The sequence below is a fragment of the Symphodus melops genome (assembly GCF_947650265.1).
Source record: "Symphodus melops genome assembly, chromosome: 4".
In the NCBI taxonomy this organism is placed as follows: domain Eukaryota; kingdom Metazoa; phylum Chordata; class Actinopteri; order Labriformes; family Labridae; genus Symphodus; species Symphodus melops.
In genome coordinates, this window is record NC_136694.1 from 26543099 (window position 1) to 26567449 (window position 24351).

The 24351-nt window shown below is 41.6% G+C and overlaps 1 protein-coding gene and 1 long non-coding RNA gene across 2 annotated transcripts; one reads left to right on the forward strand and one right to left on the reverse strand.

The window, feature by feature from the left end:
* Positions 1-3041: 3041 nt before the first annotated feature.
* On the forward strand, positions 3042-7269 carry LOC306822688. The gene is made up of 3 exons (XR_013778916.1): positions 3042-3158; positions 4127-4175; positions 4292-7269. It is a non-coding gene; the product is annotated as an uncharacterized lncRNA (long non-coding RNA).
* Positions 7270-7381: 112 nt separating this feature from the next.
* On the reverse strand, positions 7382-17667 carry LOC306823100 (protein-arginine deiminase type-2-like). The gene is made up of 16 exons (XM_079342465.1): positions 17499-17667; positions 14808-14979; positions 13905-13974; positions 13672-13733; positions 13071-13188; positions 12129-12287; positions 11857-12047; positions 11294-11385; positions 11015-11126; positions 10458-10565; positions 9624-9775; positions 9376-9523; positions 8929-9022; positions 8751-8830; positions 7823-7966; positions 7382-7736 (listed from the first exon to the last, which is right to left on the reverse strand). The coding sequence occupies exons 1-16, from the start codon at positions 17588-17590 to the stop codon at positions 7503-7505; spliced, it is 2028 nt and encodes a 675-aa protein (XP_079198591.1). The 5' UTR covers positions 17591-17667; the 3' UTR covers positions 7382-7502.
* Between the last annotated feature and the right edge of the window lie 6684 nt (positions 17668-24351).

Below are 24351 nucleotides of genomic sequence, written 5' to 3' on the forward strand. Positions count from 1 at the left end.
TTACCATCTCCCAAGGCTGAGAAGGAGATGAAGGAGAAGAAACAGAATAAAGGGAATGAAATGATGGGAAACAAAACACCCAATATGCTGTGCATGTAGTATTCTAAGACATTTCAGATACATTTCATATTTTCATATGACAGATTCTATGAGACCTTCGTAGTACAAATGGAGTAAAATTTTCCATAACATTCCTCCCTTTTGATTACATGTTAATCACACCATATGATACTTGGGAAATTTTCTTAAATGTGTGCTCAGTCACAGCAAACCAAACATCAGTACTTACAATGACAATGTGTAACCACTTCAAGTCAAAACTTCATAAAGGTACAGCATATCAATATGTACGGATTATAGTCTTCTTCATCATCACTGTCACTGCTGGACTCTCACAATTCTTAATAACAGGGGAAGTCATGGAAAGGAGTTGATAGATTCTCTAGGTGCTGAACCCGAGCTCTGGTGCAGGGAAAAACATAACAAGAAAAAAAACAAAATCAGCAGCACAACTCCAATAAACAGCAAATTTATCATAGAAGGAAGAAAGAAAGAGCAGGAGTCATTAAGAGGGATATTACATCCTGCAGTGGTACCCAAATATGTGCCTATGGGGTCTTGACGAGTAATACAGACAGAAGGGTTAACAAAGAGGTTGAGACCTTTTTTTTTTTTTTACATGTACACTGATTGAGATTGAACACAAAAAGCATTAGTCATAAGGTGTGAGGATCACGAAGAACAGAATAACTTCCGTTACATTCTTCCCCGGGCGTGAGATTCACAGTCTGAGTCATTTCTTTTCCAGTGAAAAGGTGGAGTTTTGTTGTTTTTCTAATGAAAAGGTTGAGTGTGGTTGCTTTTCTAATGAAAAGGTTGAGTGTGGTTGCTTTTCCAGTGAAACGGTTGAGTGTGGTTGCTTTTCCAGTGAAATGGAAGTGGAAATGTGTACTAAGGCGTGATAAGGAATCAGCAAGCCATTAGAAGGAGTGGTATGGGGCAATAATCCACAAACTATGCAGTTCCCCTGAGTGTTTTGTGTTTTCATCTTTGGTGGGAGATGCATGGACAGGGTCTCCCCAAAGGGACAACCACAAGGGGAGGCACAAGATGGTAAAGGCAACGGCTCCAATGGTGGCAACACAGGAACGCTCTGAACACCTCAGAGTAATTATGGGGCTGGATTAGGGGCAGCTACTGGGCTCTCCAGTGAAGAGGCGGCAGTGGCTGGCGTGAATCCAAGTGGCCATCTCTGCGACCTTCAAACGGTGTGGGTCAGCAGAACCTGGTACGGACTTAACCGGCGCTTGGACTTTCAGTGGCGGTGCCTGTGGTCCTTCACAGCAACCCACTGTCCTGGCCAGAAGGTGTAGAGCGGTCCAGAGGCCGCTGGAACGGGTAGTGCAGCTTTCACCGCCTGGTGGAGACAGAAAGGGACCGTGACAGACTTTTGCAATATTTCAACATGTTATGTTTTAATAAAGCAGCAGATGTAGGAGTTAGTTTTGTGCTGGTTTCCCCTCCAGTGTTATCTAGATGTTCAAACAATATTTCATAAAAGTTAAGTGAGGTGCGTGCACGTGAGCGTGTACGCATGTACATGAGAACAAGCGGAAATGCTTTTGTCTAGGGTATCTTGGTGTCTTCACAACATTCAGCCAATCTGCTTTTTAAAGTGCCATTTTCACGCTCACAGCGCCACCTGACTGTAGATGGTAGGCACAGAGTGTTTTTAGCTTGAACCCCTACAGAGCACTTACTTCTTGTCCGGGCTTTCTTAATAAAATGGATGCCATTATCACTGGAATTAAGGTTTAGGTATGTCCCACCTTGGAATGATCTCTGTCAAAAGAGCTTTTGCGACGGCACTTCTGTCAACATGTTTAGTTGGAAATGCTTCGACACATGGAAATACATGCAAACCACAGTTTAAAATATGTTTACAGTCAGATTTCAGAGAAGAGCGATGTCTTCATAGTGCTTCAACGTCATAAACTACTCCGAAGGGATAAGGGGAGTTAGTGTAGATCATGACCGTTTTAGATGCTAATTTGCAGGCCTCAGTTGAAGCCACAAGTTCCGCTGTTTGTGCAGAGTAATAAGATGACAGTGAGCCAGAGGCCCACACATTGTTTTTAGAGCAGACAGTGTATTCTACCCTATTCAGTCCAATGTCAGAGCAGGAGGAGAAACCATCAATGAACAGATTATGTCAGGGTTAATCAGCGGTCGGTCAGAGAGGTCAGCACGAGGTGTGCAGACCTGACAGTGAAATTGGGGAGGCCAAGCAAGATGGTGGAATAGCGCAATCACCTGGCAGCAGACAAGTGTCATGCATTTTGATCAAGCAAAAATAATGTAAACATTACGAGAAACAAGGACTGTAAGATCGGAGCCAAAAATGTCACGTGAAGCTAAAACAGCTTCTTCAGCTGCTGCTACAGCTCTAAAAAAAAACCCCCAGGAAGTTCCACAGCCACCGGGTCAAGTTTGGATGAAAAGTAGGCCACGGTTTATCACTGTGCATTTATAACAAGACAGAAGAGAGAAATCCTCCCTTTTCATCCACGGTTTGAACAACAGGACCCAAGGCAGGTGGCGACTGAGACAGGGCTTGTTTTAATCAAAATCAGAATCTATTTTATTGACCAGGTATGTTTAACACCCCGGGAATTTAATTCAGTAGACTGCGCTCTCTCTCTACAAAATAAACATTAAATAATAACAATTAGCTAAAATATAAACAATTGCTCGAAGGAGCGCTCAGCTTCAGGAAGAAACATGCAGAGAGAAACTGTAAACTCGAAACAACTCTTCCTGAGGCTCCATCAAGGACACACAGATAGCCGCCACGTGGGAGCTCCAAAACAATGTTAGAGTCAGTCTGTCAAAGGATTGTTTGTACCATTGTTTTCCATAAACATGGTCGAAGTTGTTAGACGCATGAGAGGTACAGTGTAAGTCAGTAAGTCGCTTGAAGTCTGAGTCAGGAGCAACTTTTTTTTTGTCATTTTAACAACAGCCTCACATCTGTCGCTTCCTTCTCAGCGGCTCCTCATCCTCAGCAGCAAAGTGACGCAGCGAAGACATCGGAGCCAAAGGGGACAGACGGCCAGACCAAGACAGAGCGCCCCTCGCAGGAGCACAAGTTCTCATCGGTGAGACAAACTGCTCCGTCTTGATCATTAGGCGACACTTCCATGTGTTGCAAAGTCACTGGGACAAATGTTCCCTCAGATTAATTTTCTAATTGATTAATGAGGCGGAAAGACAAATTAGTCACTGCCCCAAGCTCAGATTTGAAAATCTCTGGCTCTGAGTTCTGGGAAATTAAAACTTTGACTTTTTAATTGACTATTATTTGATGATATAGAGATTAAAGGGTACATCAACTAGGGTCATTAGCAATGCTAGCAACTCTTGGTTGCTGAACAAAGGCACAACAGTGCTTTGAGCTAATACAGTACACTTTATTGTTACCTTGGGGAAATGTGTCTTGGGCTCACAGTGCTGCATATTTAGCTGCTTCCCCTTTTATGCTGCTCTTATCGTCACACTAACGTACAATGAAGATGAGATCTAATAAGAAGAGCCTTCATAGATCACACGGCCGTTAACAGCAGCAACGCAGTGCGCCCAAAATGAATTCTTAAAGCGAATGTCACCACATTAACATGGAAGCCATTTTTTTCTGGGAAGCCCACATGTTATAAATAAGTTGTTTTACTTTGTTTCAGGTTATAAATCAAATAAATGATCCCAGTAATCTCATGTAAACAAAAGTGAATTATTTATTATTTATTTTAAGAACTTTTAAATTATTTTAGATATTTACCTGCTTATCGTCTTTTATTTTTAGATTATCCTTTGAATTTTCTTCATAACTTCCCAGTGCCCAATAGGATGTTATCTCCTTTCTCCTTTCCTCAAACAAACTCAAGACAATAAACCTGACAATTTTGTTTATAAATTCACCTGAGAAAAGTAATGATTGAAGTATTTGTACCTTATTTTACTTTCATTAATAATGGAATTAATTCAGCTTTACATTAGCACTATAGTTGTAGATCTCTTGTCGCTCTATTTGTTGTTGATTGACCCTTCCTTTCTCTTTGTTTGTTTGCAGAACTGTTAGCCACCATTCTCTGATCACTACCATTGATGTCCATGTTCAGGTTGGTCTTATAGTTATTTTTTTCTTTCCTTAATCTAGATTATATTTTATTCTCCTCTCCTTCATCTGCATTATATCCATCTATGTATTTCTCATATTTCTTGTGCTTTGTCCCAGCATTCCCTTAAGAGGCATCTTTTTACCAAAAGTAAGCCACGGGCATCTGATTGCCACTGCTGACGATGAGGAGGTGTAGGCTTAGAGTGCAAATCAAGACACTGACAGATCTTCCTCTATGTTTGGCATGGATCTGCCGTCTGTCAGGATTTCAAACAACCAGCTCCACGGAAAAGCAACTACCTATCGCCCTCATCCAGCTCCACGAGGAACCCTTCTTGGATGCTCAAAGCAAATCAAAGGAAACAGGAAGTCCATGCCCATGCAGCATCGTATCACGCTGTCACATGTTAGCTGGAACAAGCCTAGCAGTCCTCCCTTTCTTCAGGCTAGTAATCTCTGAACCTGAGTCTCAATGTAAACGCTTTAATATTGTGCGTCTTTCGTCAAAATTTGGGATTTGAACAAGGGGTTACTGTTAAGGTGAAAGTAATGGAGACCGATCAAAGCCAGGGTATGCTTAGTGGTTCCACGGAAGAAGAGCGCCAGTAGAGAAGAAAATGTTTTTTAATGTCATCCTCACATCCTACTGGGATTTCGTACATGGTTTAAACTTTGTTGTCCATGCCGGGTGTGTGTGTGTATGTGTGTGTGTGAGTGTGTGTGTGTGCCTGTCTCGCACGCCACAATATGTGTTTTATTGATGGTCTATTCTTCTTCTGAGTATTCTGCAGTGAATATGTGTCCTGTTATACAGCAGTTTTGTTTTATTTGTAATGTTTTAATGAAGAAAACCTTTTTGTAATGCTGTTGTTGGGGCTGTTAAAGCAAGTCACCTTCTCCCAGTTTGAGTGAAGGACTGTATCTGACTGTAAAAAAAAAAAAAAAAGAAGAAGTTTGAACAACTTGAGATTCTATTGATGCTGTAACATGACAACAGAGTTACTGCAGTGCCCAAACCTGTGACATGCTTTCAACCAATGGACTGTTTAAGAAGTGGTCATAGCCACCATGATGTCACCCATTTCATTCACCATTGTTGCCATTTTCCCTTTAACAACACTCTGCATGGGAAGCTCTATGTCCCCCGTGTTTATGATTTGAATAGTGTAAATTAATGATTTCAGACGATATTATAATTTAAAGATCAAACATTCAGCAACGAAAAATTTGAGCTGTGAAAATTCCAATGGAGAGTAGACAAGCACCTGCTTGTTGTTCATAAAGAAAGGGTGCTAATTTGAGTGGCAGCAGGTAGTATGCAGTCATGATAGTGGTGGCTGCATGTCTCAGCATTTTAGACTGGTATATTGGGCACACTGGTATAGGACATATATAACACTTTTTAGATACAAAAATAAGTATTAAAAGTGCTACACTGGATACAGTGACCCTGTTAACACATTTCACTAGCTAACTCTCTTGTTTGCGTGCTAACCCTGAAGTTAACTTACTCTAACTGATGCTAGCTAGTGAGCTATCTTGTATGTTAGCCACCTAACTCTAAGTGTAATTATAAATGTAGCTGTTCAGATTTTCCCTAAAGCACCCACTGCTTGAAGGCCGATTAAATATCGAACCGTAATTTAAATGCACAAGACTTGAAACTAGTGAGAAGAGATCAAACTTGTCAGGAAAGGTTTTCCACAGGAAGCCTAATAGATCATCTGTGAAGTACAAAAATGTTATCATCTGCCTCCAAAAAATCTGAGCAGTGGAGTCTCCCCCTGCTGGTGATGAGACAGAATGCAAGTTTCAAAGCATTTCCCCGTTGACTTCACTTTTAAAACCACCAAGCTATGTCCACTTCTCATACACTATCATTAAACCAATACTTTAAAGGGATGATTTTTGTCTCCAAATACTCCTCACACACCACTTGTTGAATTTTTTGACGTCTCTGTGTGTTCAAACAGCGGAACTGTGCATGGTGTAACTCTGCTTGCCAAAAACCTCTCCTCTGTAAACTGGTGCCATGCTTGACGTAGAGCTGTTGTCTCTGTAATTTGTGTTTAACTGAAAACCAGCCAATATCTCCAGATGCGGTGCACATTACTGATAAGAGAGCCAAATGCCACAGTTTCTTATTTGATTTCTAATGTGTAATATGTGTACGTGAACTAAGCACTACATTCTCGGAGGGATATTTCAAAATGCAGACCTTATGGAGAACCCGATTTGTTGCTAAGTAAGAATTACACTGTGATTCGTTTTGAAGTTGCCTTTCTAATGATTGTGTCGCGGGAGCTGCTTTAAAAGATGGTCGTTTTTAAAGGCACTGCGTTGCTTGAATGTAAAACTAGGCAGGTATGTGTTTTATTCAAACATATCTGCTCCACTGAATGGTGATCCTGGGAGGACTCCTGACCCCAGTACATTCTCCTGAGCAGAGAGCTTTTTCCTGTCTTTAGTTTGTGTTGAAGGAAAGAACTGATTCATGCAAATATTTTATTTCACAGTGAAATGATTGAAGCGGACATGAAATTTATTGCCTAGGTGAGTTATATATGCTTTGCATTTACAGTTTGTGAAAGTACAAATGGTTTGAAGGCCAGGGATCGAATGCAAAACAAACACATTGTATTCTTCAAACTTTTTAGAGCTACTAATTAAACAAAACTTTTTGCATTAGACTCTACAGAAAAATGTCATAGAAAATACTCTAGCAAGACATTTTTGGTAATAAAACAGCATTTGAGCCTCTTAAATGATTTGTGTAATGACTTGATTTCAGATGATTTTCCTTCAGACTTTGCAAATACTTGAGTAGACAAAGTGCGCCCTCTTGTGGCTTTGTATTATTATAGCACATTATAATGTGATACCATTCATCGAACTGTGCTTGCGCAACAGTTGGTCTCGAATCACAAGGACTGCGACTGAATCATCTATGTGCTCAATTAAAGTGATTGTATTTCTGTTCTCATCAACAGTCTGCTAAAGCCCTCGTTCAAAAGATTTGTTTGTACATATTGCTTTTCATCCTTTTTGTAAATAAAGCTGACAAAAAATGTTTAATAAAGATGATGATGAAAGAAGTAGATCAAAGCTCTGGTTTTACTTTTCCTGTATTAAGGTTTCTATTTACTGAGCAAGAATATAAGTATTAAACAGATGCAAACATTCAGAATTTATAGGGACAACTAAATTTGTTTTGATTAAAGGCTGAAATAAAAGAAGGCTTTAACATGAAATAACCTTCCTAACAACATATGACTTAAGGTGCTTTATTGTTTGAAAGCCCCGCCTCCATCCACAGTCAGGGTTCCTTTCACACTGCCATGTTCCACCACTTGTAGTCGAAATGCTTCCTGCGGACGTTGGAGCCACAGTGCACATCTCCATTTAATTTGTGGTAGGTGGCAAAATCGTTGATGAAGGTGCAGTTGAGTCCCAGGCCCTCCAGCAAGGAGCTGGTCTCCGCCTCTAAGGCACAGCGCCCGTTCACCTTGGGGCCAAAAGGCTTTGGGATGCCAAGGTTCTTGCCCAAGACGATCATGTTTACCTGGAAATAGGTGTGAAGAATGATGAGCCCTTTAATGCCTCTTCAATTAAAAACTGTCACAGCTTAGTAATGTATTGCTTATGTACCATGTCAGGATAGAAAGCCCCTGCTTTGAGCTCTGAGCTGTCTCCATAAGTCTCCAGCTTGAAGAGAATGGGCAAGTCAATAATATCAGCTTCATCCAGGCCCAGCTCTCTCTTCAGAACATCTCTGTTCCAGTCGATGCAGCCCTGGGACAGAGAAGGAAATATAAAAAAATGTGTTATCCTTCTTTGCTCTGTTAACTTTTTACACTAGGTTCAGCTGTTTCAGGCTTTGCTGAAGGGTCAGTATATTCAAGCGTTCAATCCTGCATGTTCTGTTGACAATACCACCAACTCTTATAAATCACATGTATGCTATTTTAGAATTCCCCTAAACATAAATGAACAAATAAAACTGTGTGGGTGCTTCAAGTTATACATAAGTGAGAAAAAAATAAAAGTCTTTGTCAAGCAGAAGGATCCCGTGTTCGTAGAATTGCTCCACCAATATGTTTCATAAATGTGGTGGGGATAAAAGTCAGGCAGCCGCTTGGTTGAGAAAAAGCCAGGAGGCAACGCTGCAAATGTCGGCTCAAGTGCTAAAGACAAACAATAGTTTAGCTTGAAGTCTGGGGAAAATAGCTTTCTAAAACCAAGCTGCTGGCCGTACATTTTGGTTTGAGGGAGAACTACAGTTTGGAGCTGTTATTCATGATTTCTCTTCTAAGTTCTAATTAATAACCTTACCCACATCCAAGGCCTTTGAGATGAACCGACCTTTGATAGTGAGCCAGGCCTTATCTCTTAACATCAGTGTCTGTGTGTCCCTCTTCAGGCTAAATGAAAGCAATCTTTCCAGCCATGTACTTTATATATTGGAGGCTGTAATAGCTGTTTCTTAATGTCCATGTGTTCAATATACTGAATGCTTTTACACGTGTCAGGATGGGCCAAAGATAATACTGGTCCAAATGGTTTCAATTCCACTCACCTGCACATAGTTATTTTGAGTTTGGAGAGACTCATTGTCAAGTATCTCATCCACTGTTGGCTTTATTTCCTCGTCCAGATCTTTGTGGGTGCAGAATGATATTGTGATATTGTGGTTAAAAAAGGAGCAGCTGACAGAATATTATATCCACACATAATTTGCTTTAAGACAGGCCTACCCTCGAACAGTTTGGCCTTTCCATGTCCATCATTCTGTAATTTTCGGAATAGTTTGTAAGCGGCGTCGGGGCTGGCAAGCAGCAGCCTGAATCCCTAAGTACAAAAACACAAGAGGCAAAGATAAGATTTTTTTTTACAAAACTACAATAATGTTGACACGATAGAGCAAATGTGTACCACTGTTTACAGAACAGCAGCCTTCAGATTTGTCTGCAATTGTTCAAATATTCTTCCAAAGACTGAAAGTATTCAGTTAACAAGACCTTTAGTAAACACTCAACACCGGCAGCTGTTTGCTGGCAAACAGTGTCAACAATGGTGGTTTTAAGGTTGTGCATAATCATCAATGATCTGCTGTTTTGAACAATAAAAATAATAATCAGATTATAGAAGCATGTTTCGGAGGCAACATGACATTTTCGGTGGATTCAAAAGGGAATATTTACCTTTCTGTCGGGCGCAGGAACAAAACTCATGAACTCATCAACGTGTCCCACGATGAGCCAGTCAGAAAACAAGGCCAACGGTTCCTGAACCTTCTGAGCATACAGGAAGTCTTGGACGACTTGGGTCATGTTCCGTGCTGTGGTTGTCCTTTAAGAAAATAAGACAGAGCTCTCATAGGGCTGCTCCAACATAAATGATTCATATTACTGAAAAGCCCCCGACTCCTCTGGATCGATTCCAAACTCACGTCGGAAAGGCCACTCCAATGATGATTCTTCCAAGGGGGTAGTGTTTTCCATTCACAGTGACGGGAGGACTCACCTCCAGATTACCAAAAGAGTCCATTTTGGTCACGTCGTCCCTGCTGGCTGTTCTCGTAACATAGCCAAAGTCAGGGCCCTGAGGAGGTGAAAGTGGTTAGAGATCCCTTCCAGACATGAAAACCTTTTCTTGAACAACAAAGCTAGTATTCTACTCTCATCAAGAAGACACAAACAGATTGTTTAAAAGTTTGAAAATGATCTCTCTCCAAAATCAACCGATCAAAAACAAGACACTGTTATTCTCTGGATTCACTTCAGACATTTTTGAGAGGAGTCAATTGTTCATTCCTCGTTTAACCAGGAAATGTTCCTGCCAGTCAACTTTCAGGGTGAGTTGAGAATGAAGAAGTAGATAGTGAGTGGGAGACGGTGATGACGTTCATATACAGTAAATGCTACACAAGCTCAGTGGAGTTTTTTTCTGTTCCCCAATATATTCTTGTCTTCCATCGATGCCGGGAATTTCTCAAACCACACGTAGCGTTGATTTAAACGCTACGTCATCATAAGGTCAATTTGCACCATGATTATCATTTTTATCCACCCAAAGTTATTGTAAACAATCATTTTGGAGTCTAAATAATAATATAAAGTCCTGCATGCTGAGAAACCCCCACCCGTCCATCTGTGACATACAAGTGTGAACAAGCATCTCAGGAAGATATCAGGAATGTGTGGAAACAAGATTAAAGAGATAAGATGGAAAAATACAACAAAACAAAGTCTGCTGAAAAGACAAAGGAGAGTTAGCATCGCACCAGCAGCTCATTGAAGGGGAAGTCGATAAGACCTCGATCTCGAGGTGAATCCAAAACGACAGGAAAGCGTTGATGAGGTGAGTCGATGTAACCAAACTCCATCTCATCCTGAAAAAAAAGATGACATAGATTATATCTCTGATGGTTTTCATTTGGATCAGACATTTTTAACCGGTTCTCTTGTTTCTTCTTTTCTTTTTCTTGGTGCTGATGCTGTGAAATCGTCATACACTTTTCCTTTGTAAAGAGGCCGATGAAAAACGTACACACTTCTTTTTTCTGTTTGGTTTCATGATGTAAGGATTATGAAAGATGAGCCGCTGTGACGTGGTTGTGGTATTCAATATAATACATTATTAGATCTGTCATGAATGTCAATGTAATGTCTTGAGCTCTCTTGTTTCTGTCTTCTAAAAGTCGGTCCAAATCAAGTTAAACACACAAACTTTTTTTATCTTTAAAAAACAACAAGTTAAAAAGTCTAACGGATGACTTAAATGTGCAGCACGGAGATAAAATAGAAACCTATTTCAACCTTGACCCATGTGCTTTCTAACCTGGATCCAGCGATCTCCTCTGTTCAAATACGGCGGGACAACATTAAGCTTGTGCCCGCTCTTCACAACAAGGCTGGTCATTTCGTCAATGAAGTTTTGGTTGTCTTTAGTTCTGGAAAGACCACAGACACAGAGAAGTTGTATGAAAAAGGACTTATGTAAATAAGGATTTGTCTTTTAGGGGTTCAAATAAGGGAAAAAAGCATGAATGTGTTACACTGTCATCATAGCTATTTGCCTCTACCTCGACTCCTATATTATTTAACAGTGTGTGCTAACCTCTCCTCAGGCTGGATCGTGTTGGGTGTCATGATCCAAGGCGCCACTCTGAATACGACGCTGTCCGTGAATATCGGCGTCTCTGGGAGACCCTGTTGAAAGAAGACAACTGAGGAGACTGCTGCTAACAAACAAAAAAATTTAATCCAAGGTAACTTTGAGAAAAACTATCAAGTTGAAAAAAGTATTTTAGAGAAAGTTTCTAGTTAGAAGGCAGACGTTGTCTGATCATATCATTTCAAGGTAAAACCACATACTGGAATAATCATTACACAAATTAGCAAATGCTAACTTTAGCATAAAACTTCTTCCTGATGTTTTTATTTTTAATCTAGTTGTAAAATAATTGATTAATCATATAACGCTATCAGCTAACAATAAAGCTAAAAATTGGTTGAATGCTAAAGGTAGCTAATGGCATTGTTGTTGAATGGAATCCATACATCGATCAAAGCTTTGACCATCTCAATGATTTGCAAACCATCAAAACATAAAGAAGACATTGTGTCATCATCTGAGTTTCCCAACCTGAAAGTGACTTCAGAGGATGTTGCAGATCTTACTTTTGAAATGGGTTCCAGCAGGCTGAGGTTGATGGTGATGAGGCCATTGAAGTCTTTGTCAGGAAACTTGACACCTTCCACATACAACTTCAGCTCTCCATCAACTCCAGGGTAAGACACTTCCTTGGACAAGACCTTACTGTTCAGAACCATTGGATAGTGCTCCACAAAGAGGTTGTATAAGATACTCCCTGTTGGAGAGAGAACAAGAAATAAAAACTGTCGGCAGAATTACATGCACATTTCATCATCTTCTCTTCATCTGTACTCACCCAGGCCCAGGGTGTTTGAAGAAGCTTCAGGGGATTTAGACCTGAACACTCTGACACGCTCTCCGTCACTTTGACAGATGTGCAGGTTGAGTTTGTATCCCTCTGGGAGCTTGGCAGGGCCTCTGGTCCGCAACACCATGAGCGACATGTCCTTCAGATCTATTTGACCACAAAACAGTTTATTGACTGTGAAAGGATCTTCGTGGATATGAAATAGTCTAACTTTAATGTTGCAATAAAATATCAGCTTAAAGGACTTCAGGTAGATATGATTGAAATGCTTTCACTGGTTCTGATTTTGACAACTTGATTTTTTACCATGATGCCAAATTGACCTCTTCACATTTCTTCACAAGATATTTTTTCATTAAACAAGATTTTCATCAATCACTAAAACAAGTTTTTCTAAGACTAATGTGTCCCTACTCTGTCTACAAACTCCCCAATTATGAGAAAAGTCCCTCTTTTGCCTGCGCTGCTTTTCAGAAAATGTATCTTCAAACAGGCCATTTGGAGAGTTTCCCTTCATGACATCACAAAGGGCAGTAACCCCTCCCACAGGTGGGTGACACTTCCACAGCTAGGTGTTTGTTCTGCCTTCTGAGTCTGCCTTCTCACTACAAACAATAGGGCTCGGTGGAAGAAAGCCCAAGCCGCATACAGCTCATTTACATATTTAAAGCTACAGACACAGAAACAGCCTGTTCTGAGCAGGGCTGAAATAAAGAGGTTTATAGACCTGAAGTGGATTTTTAGCAAGACATGTGAAATATTTTGCTTGGTAGGGCTTACAGCATGAACACAACTAGAAATACACATACATTCATAGTGGATAACAATAGATTAGTTTGCATTTCAACCCAGCTGGTTTGACTAGTTTTTATTTATTTAAAGGAAATATGAGGAGCCTTCAGTAGAAACAGAAGACTGGACACATTTTACCTGACACTCTGGAGACAGTCTCATTCTCGTGGTCTACCTTCTTCCAGAAGGTCCTCTCAGAGTCACAGTTGACCAATAGGATGGCTCCATGCCCGTTAGGACCCCATTTCCAGGAGCCCTGAAAAGTTTGGAAAGGTTTGGAGGAAACGGTTTAGACTTTAACTACAGTGATGTTCACAAAAATCTCCAAAATATAACATTTGAGCAACATCAGAGAAAACTCACAAACACATTTTCTTTGCAACAAGCTTGTTTGTTGTTTTTGTATTGTATTGGGTTTTCATTGTCGTATTTGTGAAACCATGTTGCCTTGTCTTCAAAATGGTTTTGTTGAGTTGTGTGTTTCATTAAATGTCCTTTTCTTCTGAAATGTTGTGTAAGTTAAAACGTCTTCTTTGCAGACTGTCGTGTCTTGTAAATGTGTTTCTGGAAATGTTCTGTTTGAGATGTCGTTATGTGACGTTAGCTTTCTTTGAAATGTCTTTTTGAAGAGGTGTTTGGTAAATGTTGTTGAGTTGCTTCTTGAAATGTTTTGTGTTTTGTTTCTGGGATATATTCAAAATGTATTGCTGTGTTCAGTGAACGGACAGATGGAGCTCACCTTATTAGGGTTGTCTCTTTCTACTTCACCATCTCTGTCAGCATCCACATCCAGAGAGATATCTGTGTGACAGACACTTTGTGTTTAACACAGAACTAAATAGTCCCGACAGTAATCAAGCCCCTGCAGTTATTTTCAAAAGACTGTCCGCCTTTCTACAGCACACCTTCTCCGCTAGCACTATTATTATTTACACAAATGATATGCGTGTTGGGTTATTGGCTTTAACTTACCAAAAGCAGTCAAGTGCACGACTGCGTTCCCCAACACATCTTTCTTCTTCCCGTAGTACCTGATAGAGAGCTTCAAAACAAAGGCCCAGTCACTAACATGTATACAAATCATGTGACACAGTTTTGAAATCTTAAAGATGCAGAAACGACTTCTGCCCGATACACAGTGATGTCTTATTTTAAAAACAGATGAATTATTAAAGAACATAAAGAGTGAGCCACTTAACAAGAGTGATTTTAACTTTACCATGATTGTAGTGCACTCTTCATCATAAAGCCTCTTCAATAATTTCATAAAATTCAGTTAAGATATTTCAGATTTTCATACAGCTGTTTCAGGAAAATTGCAAAAAACTCAGTAAAGATTTCATTTTAATAATGATAAATTGTCACTTGATTTAAACCTGAACTTGCATCATGTCCTGGGTGTTAATTCACATGTCCGATGTGTCCTTGGGCAAGACACTTAACCCTGAATTTCTCCCCCTGCTCTGTCAGGGTGTATGCAGTTCGCTGCTCCTGTGGTCGAACGCTTGGTGCGCTAATTGCCCCACGGGGATAAATAGAGTTTCGAGAAAAAAAATAAAAGAAATACAAAATGTTTTTAATAAGTGACTTATTTCCTGCAGCTGTCGATACTGCTTACTCATTCTCAAATATTGAAATATGACTCTCTGCCTGCTTTAGGACATTCAATTCAAAAAACTTTATCTGTCCCCGCGGGGTCATTCAAGGACACACAGAGCAGTAAATGAACGACAGTGCAGGTATACTAATATTTAAGCAAACGTAAAGTGTAAACAAAAGAATAAAGTGTCAAAATGTAAGAACAAAAATGAAAATACAAAATGACAAATTTAAATACAAAAAAGAAGCTATAAGCACACTTGTTTCCTGATTTACCTTGCTGTCATTTTCATGTGTACTGGCACGCTTCATTGTGATGAGCAGCACTTGGTTGGGTTGGATGGGGATGGGGGACAGGTGGGACGTGGCCGAGGGCGGTGGGGTGATGCTGTAGTTAACATTGGGGGTGCTCTTCACAGAGAAGAAAGCAGAACCTGGCGGGGCACTCCTGGGATCGAGATAAACACAGAACATTTGAATGCATCTTACACAAAACGGACCTCCTCTATTAAAGCAGTCGTGTGTTTAGATGGGGGCACGGGCGTGTGCAGACGAGCAACGAGCTCTACTTTCAAGTCAATTCAATTCAATACCAAAAACTTTATTTGGCAATTCAAGCGCACACAGAGCAGTTCATGAACAACATGCAGTGCAGGTATGCTAAAAATGTAACAAACAAGAAAGTGTTAACATTTAAGTACAAAAGTTAAAATACAAAGTGACAAAGTTAAATACAAAAAAAAGAGGTATAAGTGGACAGTTTCACAGATGACCTGATAAGGTTAATCAGAACACATTTTTTATGCTTGTGTTAGCAGGTAGTGTCAGGGCCAGAGCAAGATCCAAAAAATAGAATTAAAAGTAAGGATTAACTATTAGAAGTAATGGCAGATTGTGAAACAGCTGATTCTTCTGACGAAACCAATTGAGCTCTGTTATAGACATTCCAAAAATAACAACATACCGGTACATCAATTGCACTTTTAGGAGGAGATTTGTCATGTAAATTGAATTGCACAATAAGGTGTACACCAGAAGGCTGCCAGGTGGATGTGCCAAGTGATACTAGTCATCAACTATTTATGACACCAGTGTCCAAGCCTTCTTCAGTGTACTGGAGTCCAGAGCTACTAGTCAGCTAAGCTGTGGGAAAAGTTCATTGTGGCAAACATGCCTCATGCTAAGCTCCCTGAATATTCACCCCACTGCACGCTTAAACATTTTAAGAAACCTGGTCAAGTAAACCCAGAAGAGTGGTAGGCCTGAGGTTCAGCTTAGCTCATCTTGAAGATAATTTGTTCTGAAATGTGAGTGTAAATTTAGGTATGAACATTGTGATCAGTGAAGATATTTGTTTGGTAATTTTTGAAAGTATCTCAGAAGTCTGTTTAACTTAAATGATGACGTCACCGACTCTAAAACTTAAAAATTACAAAGACATAGATACATATCTATTCAAAAAGGGTACAGTTTGAAAAGTAAAACTAGTGGGAACGTTTGTGAATACATTTTTGCAAACATTTGTCTTCAATTTACAATAAAAAAGAGACAGTGATAAGTTACTTTTACTTAAAGTGGATTTTCGGTTGAGTTGGTTTTTTACTTTCATTTGAGTGTATTTTACACTGGTACTTTAACTTTGACTTCAGAGATTTGATAAAGGAAGGGTATTTTTACTTGTAAGAATGTTTTGGTTGTCTTTATGCCTCTGACTGAGGGTCGCTTGAGGTCTGTGGAGATGATGTGAAAGGCTGATGGTAGTACTCTAAGATCTGTTAGTCTGAGGATTCAGAGGGCACATGTTTAGTTCATGTACAAGGGGGGAAGTTATAAAGAAAGTAATATCTGTTTAAAATAATTTTTGATGGAGAATTCTGATGCTCAGTCTGTTGTTAAGTTTTCTCCTGTTAAGTTAAAGTTTCTGTTGATAAGTGTTTGTTTTGTGAAGTTATAAGCAGGTGGAAAGGTGAAAAGCTTTTGAATAAAATAGAGGGTTTGAATGAAAAATCTTTGCAGTCCAATGGAAGAAGCTGATACTCCTACAAAGCAATATTTTGATGTGTCGTTTTTAATATCTATTTTTCTTTAGTACTATACGTTAGATGTTTTAGTGGGATATATTATTTAGATTTAGTATTAACGTCTCGAAGGGGGGAATATGTAGTGTATTTTACATGTGACACAATGTGATAGGAACAGTTATGTGAAGTGTAAGTGTGCTGCTAAAATGTGAACTTATGTTAAAGCAATTAGTGGTCTCAAAAAGAGTTTGGTTTAACATCAAAGAGAATGAAGTGGTTTATTAGGGGTTGTTTCCTTAAGACTGAGTAGGATAACATGTGGGTCTAAACCAGGGGTGTCCAAAGTGCGGCCCGGGGGCCATTAGTGGCCCTTGAGTGGAGTTTTTGTAGCCCTTGACTTCAAATCGAAGAATCAGAAGATTTTGATTTCATCAGATGGCATATTTCGTTCTTTTTTTCTTTTTCATGTTAGCGAGGGAGACCTATAAAAGCCTGACTATTTTTTCCAAAAAATTAGAACACAACAGTTTCCCACTGCAATTAGTTATTGTGTATTTACATTATTTTTTGAAGAGGTCAAAATACAAAAAGTTCCTACCAATATTTAAAAAAAAAAAAAAAAAAAAAATCCTGTGGCCCGTGAGCGATTCTAACGCGACAATTTTGGCCCGCAAGAAAAAAAGTTTGGACACCACTGGTCTAAACAGGAGTAAACAGGTGTTGACCCTTAGGAAGAAATAATAAAAGTCAACCCTACATGGAATTGTAGATCTTAAGGCCATAAGTTCAGAGTAAGCCCAAGGAGGGTGTTGATGCTGTTTCTTGTCTTTATAAATAAACTTTTTATATTACATGCTATTACAGTGTCAGCGGATATTTCTTCATCTACACATCATCGTCAAGAACTTGAGAAACTACAGGTGTTTAAAGGCAGGCTGTACAGTACCTGTTCAGGTGTATGTTCAGTTCCGAGCCGACGACGCAGACCACAACATTGGGTTTGCAACAGTCTATTCTTAAAGTTCTCGTGTGAATCATGGTCGCTGTCCTCGCACGGCGTGTCAAGTAGCAGGAAGGAACCGTTGTGTACTGAGAGTCAAATGAACGACTATTTTCCTTTAAATGAGAAAGAAAAGGCCCGGACTCTTCATTTATATTTTCTGCGCGGAGGACAACTATGTGATTATAGGCTGCAGGTCGAAGAGGGGAGAGCCAGTGTGTCCACTGATTGGTCAGCCAAGTGTAAAGCCCCGCCCCTCATCCCTGTCATATCTCCTATCTCTCTTTGTGTACACATGCCCTATGTAAAACCGAAACTAAGCGGATTTGCAGCCTTAAAGAGAAAAGGTGCAAACACAGTGTGTGATAGCATATCATTTCAGCCCTCAGTAGACACTATGTTTCTTTCTTTCACCTCACCATACTACAGATTTAGGCTAATGACAGTTGTAGGAGACATACAGGTTAGGGATGAGTTGCACGGTGTGTGTGGTGTGTGTGTGTGTGTGTGTGTGTGTGTGGTGTGTGTGTGTGTGTGTGTGTGTTGAGAGGCGGTGACTCACGTGGGAGTAGGCGTGTGCAAGTGTGTGTGTAAAGGTGCGCACTCATCTGTCACACAGATGAGAGAGTCAGGGTTGAATAGAAGCCATAATTTTTGTTGACCGCCACGCCATGCCACGCCATGCCACGCTATGCTAGCGCTATTCATTCATTCATTCATTCATCCCCTTTTTACATTTATTCATCCTAATAGGCTCTGTTAGCTGTTGAATAATAAATGCACCAAACGCATCTGGATCTCAGCGTTATCTGTTATAATAACCTCCTGGCCTGCTTGTGGTGCCTATAGTCTCTAAAAGTACTATGGGAGGTAGAGCCTTTAGTTATCAGGCACCGCTCCTTTGGAATCGTCTACCAGTCGGGGTCCGGGAGGCAGACACACTAGGTACTTTTAAGAATAGACTTAAAACTTTTCTTTTTGATAAATCTTATAGTTAGGGCTGGCTTAGGACCAGCTCATAGTTATGCTGCTATAGGCCTAGACTACCGGGGGAACTGGCACCAGGATCTCTTATCTCTCTTTCCCTCTTTCTCTCCCAGCTTTCTTATCTTATAGTAATAATATATGTCTATAGTGACAAGCAGTAGCTTGTCACTATCTTTGTATTCTAACCTCTCCTTTTGAGCTCTCTTAGGTTCCTTGAGCTCTCTTAGGTTCCTTGGGACTGTTGGTGAGGATGGCCTGCCCAAACAACCCCCCCCCCCTCCCCCCGATGATGGCCTGCCCAGACCCCACCCCCCAACCTATCCCATCCTATTCTTCTTTCTGCATCTTGCCCCATCTCCCCCATCCCATTTTCAAGCCCAGCACAGTTTAGCAGATGGCTGTTCCGTCATGAGCCCGGGTCTGCTGAAGATTTCTGCCTGTTAAAAGGAAGTTTTTTCTTGCCACGCTATGACGGATTAAGCTGGGCTCTTGTAATATAGCCATAAGTAAGGTCCTTTACCTGCTTTTTGTAAACATAACAATGAGCATGGTCTTGTTACCTGCTCTTTTGTTAATGTTAACAGACAAACAGTAAGGTCCTTTACCTGCTTTTGTAAAGTGTCTTGAGATAACGCCTGTTATGAATTGACGCTATATAAATAAAGATTGATTGATTGATTGATTGATGGGAAAAGCTTGTGTCGCCCCACTGAAGACAGTTACAATTCCAAGGAGGGAACTGATTGCTGCAACAATGGCCAGTCGCATGGACATCTTGTGGAAAAAAGAGCTACACATGAGTCTTCAGGCATCTGTGTTTTGGACTGATAATGTTTCTGTGGTGAAATACATCAACAACCAAAGCTCCAGATTCAAGGTGTTTGTTGCCAATAGTGTTTCAGAGATACTGAAATCATCTCAGACCACTCAGTGGAGGTATGTGGATACAGCTTCCAATCCAGCAGACGCAGCATCCAGAGGGGTCAAAGTGGAAGCATTTCTGAAGGACAGACTCTGGTTAACGGGACCTCTGTTTCTTTGCCAACCTGAAACAGAATGGCCTGTGAACCTTGAGCTTGTGAGTTATCTCTCCCAGGACGATCCAGAGATAAAGAAAAGTGCTGTGGTAAAAACTGTACAAACCGGGGAGGATCCCACTACTCACCTGATCCATCATTATTCCTCGTGGGTCCAAATGAAGAAAGCTGTGGCATGGTGGCTAAAATACAAGAAATGGTTGCAGTCCTGTAACAGGAAGAGGAACAGCCTAACAGGTTCAAGGTTCAAGGTTCAAGGTTCTTTATTTGTCAAATATGCTCCAAGTTAAACATACAGCACAGATAAAAAGAGCACTAAAAAAACTAGCAATACTATAAAACAAATAACTTAACTAAAGACATCTGGACAACAAATAACGAACGACAGACAATCGACAGACAAGGGCACTTGTGAGTATTTCACTATGAGGTAGTATGTGGATAAATTAAAGTATTTACAATATAAACAGAGTGCAGATTAAGTTAGTAGTTAGATTAAGTTAGTAGTGTGCAAATAGTGCAAATAGCATAAACAATAAACGGCTGTGCAGAGTTTTTAGGGTGCGTGAATTAGTGGAGCACGCGGGGGGTGGAGGTGGAGGGGGGTGATGCCAGATCCTGTAGGGGCAGACTGTGGCAGGGGTGGGGGGCAGAGGGGGGGAAGGAGGGCAGAGGGGGGGAAGGAGGCGGAGGGGGGAAGGAGGCAGAGGGGGGGAAGGAGGGCAGAGGGGGGAAGGAGGCGGAGGGGGGAAGGAGGCAGAGGGGGGAAAGGGGACGAGTGGGAAGGAGAGCAGGGAGTGAGTTGAGTCTCCTGACTGCCTGGTGGAATGAACTGTTCTTGAGCCTGCTCGTTCGAGACTCTGCAGTCTCCTCCCAGATGGCAGCAGGCTGAAGAGGCTGTAAGACGGGTGGGTGGGGTCACCTGCAATCCTGGTGGCTTTGCGGGTGAGACGTGTGTTGTAGATGTCCAGAAGGGGGGGAAGAGAGACACCAATGATCTTCTCGGCTGCTCTCACGATGCGCTGCAGAGACTTCCGGCAGGACACGTGCAGGTGCCGTACCACACGGTGCTGCAGCTGGACAGGATGCTCTCAATGGTGCCTCTGTAGAACGTGTGCATGATGGAGGATGGGGCTCTCGCTCTCCTCAGTTTGCGGAGGAAGTAAAGGCGCTGGTGAGCTTTTTTGGCCAGTGATGCAGAGTTGAGGCTCCAGGACAGGTCTTCGGAGATGTGCACACCCAGGAACTTGGTGTTGCTCACCCTCTCCACTGCAGCACCTCGATGGTCAGGGGAGCATGCTGGGTGTGCGTTCTCCTGAAGTCCACAACAATCTCCTTCGTCTTCTCCACGTTCAGATGGAGATTATTGTCCTTGCACCACAAGGCCAGCCTGCTCACCTCACTCCTGTAGATTGACTCATCGTTGTTGTTGATGAGACCCACCACAGTCGTGTCGTCTGCAAACTTAACGAAGAGGTTGGAGCTGGAAGATGGGGCGCAGTCATGGGTCAGCAGAGTGAAGAGGAGGGGGCTCAGCACACATCCTTGGGGGGCCCCCGTGTTCATCATGATGGTGCTGAAGGTGTTGCTGCCGACCCGAACTGCCTGTGGTCTCCCTGTCAGGAAGTCCAGCAGCCAGTTGCACATGGAGGTGCTTAGGCCCAGGTTGTCCAGTTTGTGGATGAGCTGCTGCGGGATGATGGTGTTGAATGCTGAGCTGAAGTCGATGAACAGCATTCTGACGTGGGAGTCCTTGGTCTCCAGGTGGGTGAGGGCTGAGTGGAGGGCAGTGGAGATGGCGTCGTCAGTCGATCGGTTAGGCCGATATGCAAACTGGTAGGGGTCCAGGGTGGAGGGGAGGGCAGACTTGATGTGCTGCATGACTAGCCGCTAGAAGCACTTCATGAGGATCGAAGCACTTCATGACAGCCAATAAGAGTGAAGACAGCAAGCAGCAGCAGAGAATGATGGAGCAGGAAATGTGCACATTTAAAGGCACAGCTGTCCAGTGACGTCTTACAATAGAGGACATTGACAAGGCGGAACTGGCCATAATTCAGTTTTGCCAATGAAAGTTTTCAGAGGAGCTTTCATGTTTGGAAAAGGGACAGAATGTCAAGAAAAGTAGTCACCTGTGCAAGTTGTGTCCAAGGCTGGAAGATGGAGTCTTGCGTGTGGGAGGTAGGCTCAGTAAATCAGCATTGCCTTTGGAGTCTAAGCATCCCACCATTCTGTCAAAGGATCTTCATATTTGTACCCTGCTGCTGAGAAATATCCATCAAGAAGTAGGACACAGCGGCCGCAACCACATGTTGTCCAAGCTCAGGGAGAAATACTGGATGACAGGAGTAAGTACTGCCATTAGGAGAGTCCTGTCCAAATGTACCACCTGCAGAAGTCTCACTACTACTCCAGTTTACCAGCAGATGGCAGACTTGCACACAGACAGACTTAAGTCTGATGAACCTCCATTCACTTATGTGGGAGTTTTGGACCCTTCGAAGTAAGGAGCAGGAGGAGTACAGTGAAAAGATATGGAGTTATATTTACCTGTCTTGAATTGAGAGCTATTCACATCGAGGTGGCACCTTCTCTGGATACAGACTCCTTCATAAATGCTCTGAGGCATTTTATAGCCAGAAGAGGACAGGTCCGTGAGCTGCGCTCTGACAATGGGACACATTTTGTGGGGGCAGAACGTGAGCTAAAAACAGCAATTGAGCAGTGGAACCAGGCACAGATGCTTGATGTGTGACTCCAAAAGGGCATAAAGTGGACGTTCAACCCCCCTGCTGGCTCACATCATGGAGGAGCGTGGGAAAGGATGATTAGATCTGTGAGGAAAGTCCTGAACTCCACCCTTAAGGTGCAATGCCTGGATGAGGAGGGACTCCACACAGTTCTCTGTGAAGCTGAAGCCATTATTAATGGCAGGCCTATCACCAAGGCCTCCACAGATCCTAACGACCTGGAAGCCCTGACACCGAACCATCTGTTACTGCTTAAAAGCCAGCCTTCATTACCACCTGGAGAGTTCCAAGCAGCAGACCTGTATGCACAGAGAAGATGGAGACAAGTTCAGTACATATCTGATCTTTTCTGGAAACGCGGGACAAAGGAGTACCTGCCTCTGTTACAGGAATGACAGAGATGGATTGGGGCCCACAGAAACCTTGTTGTAGGAGAGCTAGTTCTGCTTATGGACAGTACCGCACCTCGTAATTCCTGGATTATGGGACGTGTCTTGCAAACCATTCCGGATTGCAAGGGATTTGTTCGTCAAATTTGGATTAAGACTAAAACCAGTTACCTGGACAGACCCATATCCAAGGTCTGTTTGTTGCTGGAGAAAGAGGAGGCAGCATGAGGACATTGCTGACCTCTACAGAGACTCAGTTTTTTCTGGACTTCGCACTAGTCGGTCATGGAGATGACCAGAAGACTTGAAGCTAGTGAGAAGAGATCAAACTTGTCAGGAAGGTTTTCCACAGGAAGCCTAATAGATCATCTGTGAAGTACAAAAATGTTATCATCAGCCTCCAAAAAATCTGAGCAGTGGAGTCTCCCCCTGCTGGTGATGAGACAGAATGCAAAATTCAAAGCATTTCCCCATTTGCTTCACTTTTTAAAAGAACCAAGCTATGTCCACTTCTCATACACTATCATTAAAAAAACACTTTAAAGGGATGATTTTTTTTGTCTCCAAATACTCCTCACACACCACTTGTTGAATTTTTTGACGTCTCTGTGTGTTTAAACAGCGGAACTGTGCATGGTGTTAACTCTGCTTGCCAAAAACCTCTCCTCTGTAAACTGGTGCCATGCTTGACGTAGAGCTGTTGTCTCTGTAATTTGTGTTTAACTGAAAACCAGCCAATATCTCCAGATGCGGTGCACATTACTGATAAGAGAGCCAAATGCCACAGTCTCTTATTTGATTTCTAATGTGTAATATGTGTACGTGAACTAAGCACTACATTCTCGGAGGGATATTTCAAAATGCAGGCCTTTTGGAGAACCCGATTTGTTGCTACGAAAGAATTACACTGTGATTCGTTTTGAAGTTGCCTTTCTAATGATTGTGTCACGGGAGCTGATTTAAAAGATGGTCGTTTTTAAAAGCACTGCGTTGCTTGAATGTAAAACTAGGCAGGTATGTGTTTTATTCAAACATATCTGCTCCACTGAATAGTGATCCTGGGAGGACTCCTGACCCCAGTACATTCTCCTGAGCAGAGAGCTTTTTCCTGTCTTTAGTTTGTGTTGAAGGAAAGAACTGATTCATGCAACTATTTTATTTCACAGTGAAATTTATTGCCTACATGAGTTATATATGCTTTGCATTTACAGTTTGTGAAAGTACAAATGGTTTGAAGGCCAGGGATCGAATGCAGAATAAACACATTGTATTCTTCAAACTTTTTAGAGCTACTAATTAAACAAAACTTTTTGCATTAGACTCTACAGAAAAATGTCATAGAAAATACTCTAGCAAAACATTTTTGGTAATAAAACAGCATTTGAGCCTCTTAAATGATTTATGTAAAGACTTGATTTCAGATGATTTTCCTTCAGACTTTGCAAATACTTGAGTAGACGAAGTGCGCCCTCTTGTGGCTTTGTATTATTATAGCACATTATAATGTGATACCATTCATCGAACTGTGCTTGCACAACAGTTGGTCTTGAACCACAAGGACCGCGACTGAATCATCGATATGCTCAATTAAAGTGATTGTATTTCTGTTCTCATCAACAGTCTGCTAAAGCCCTCG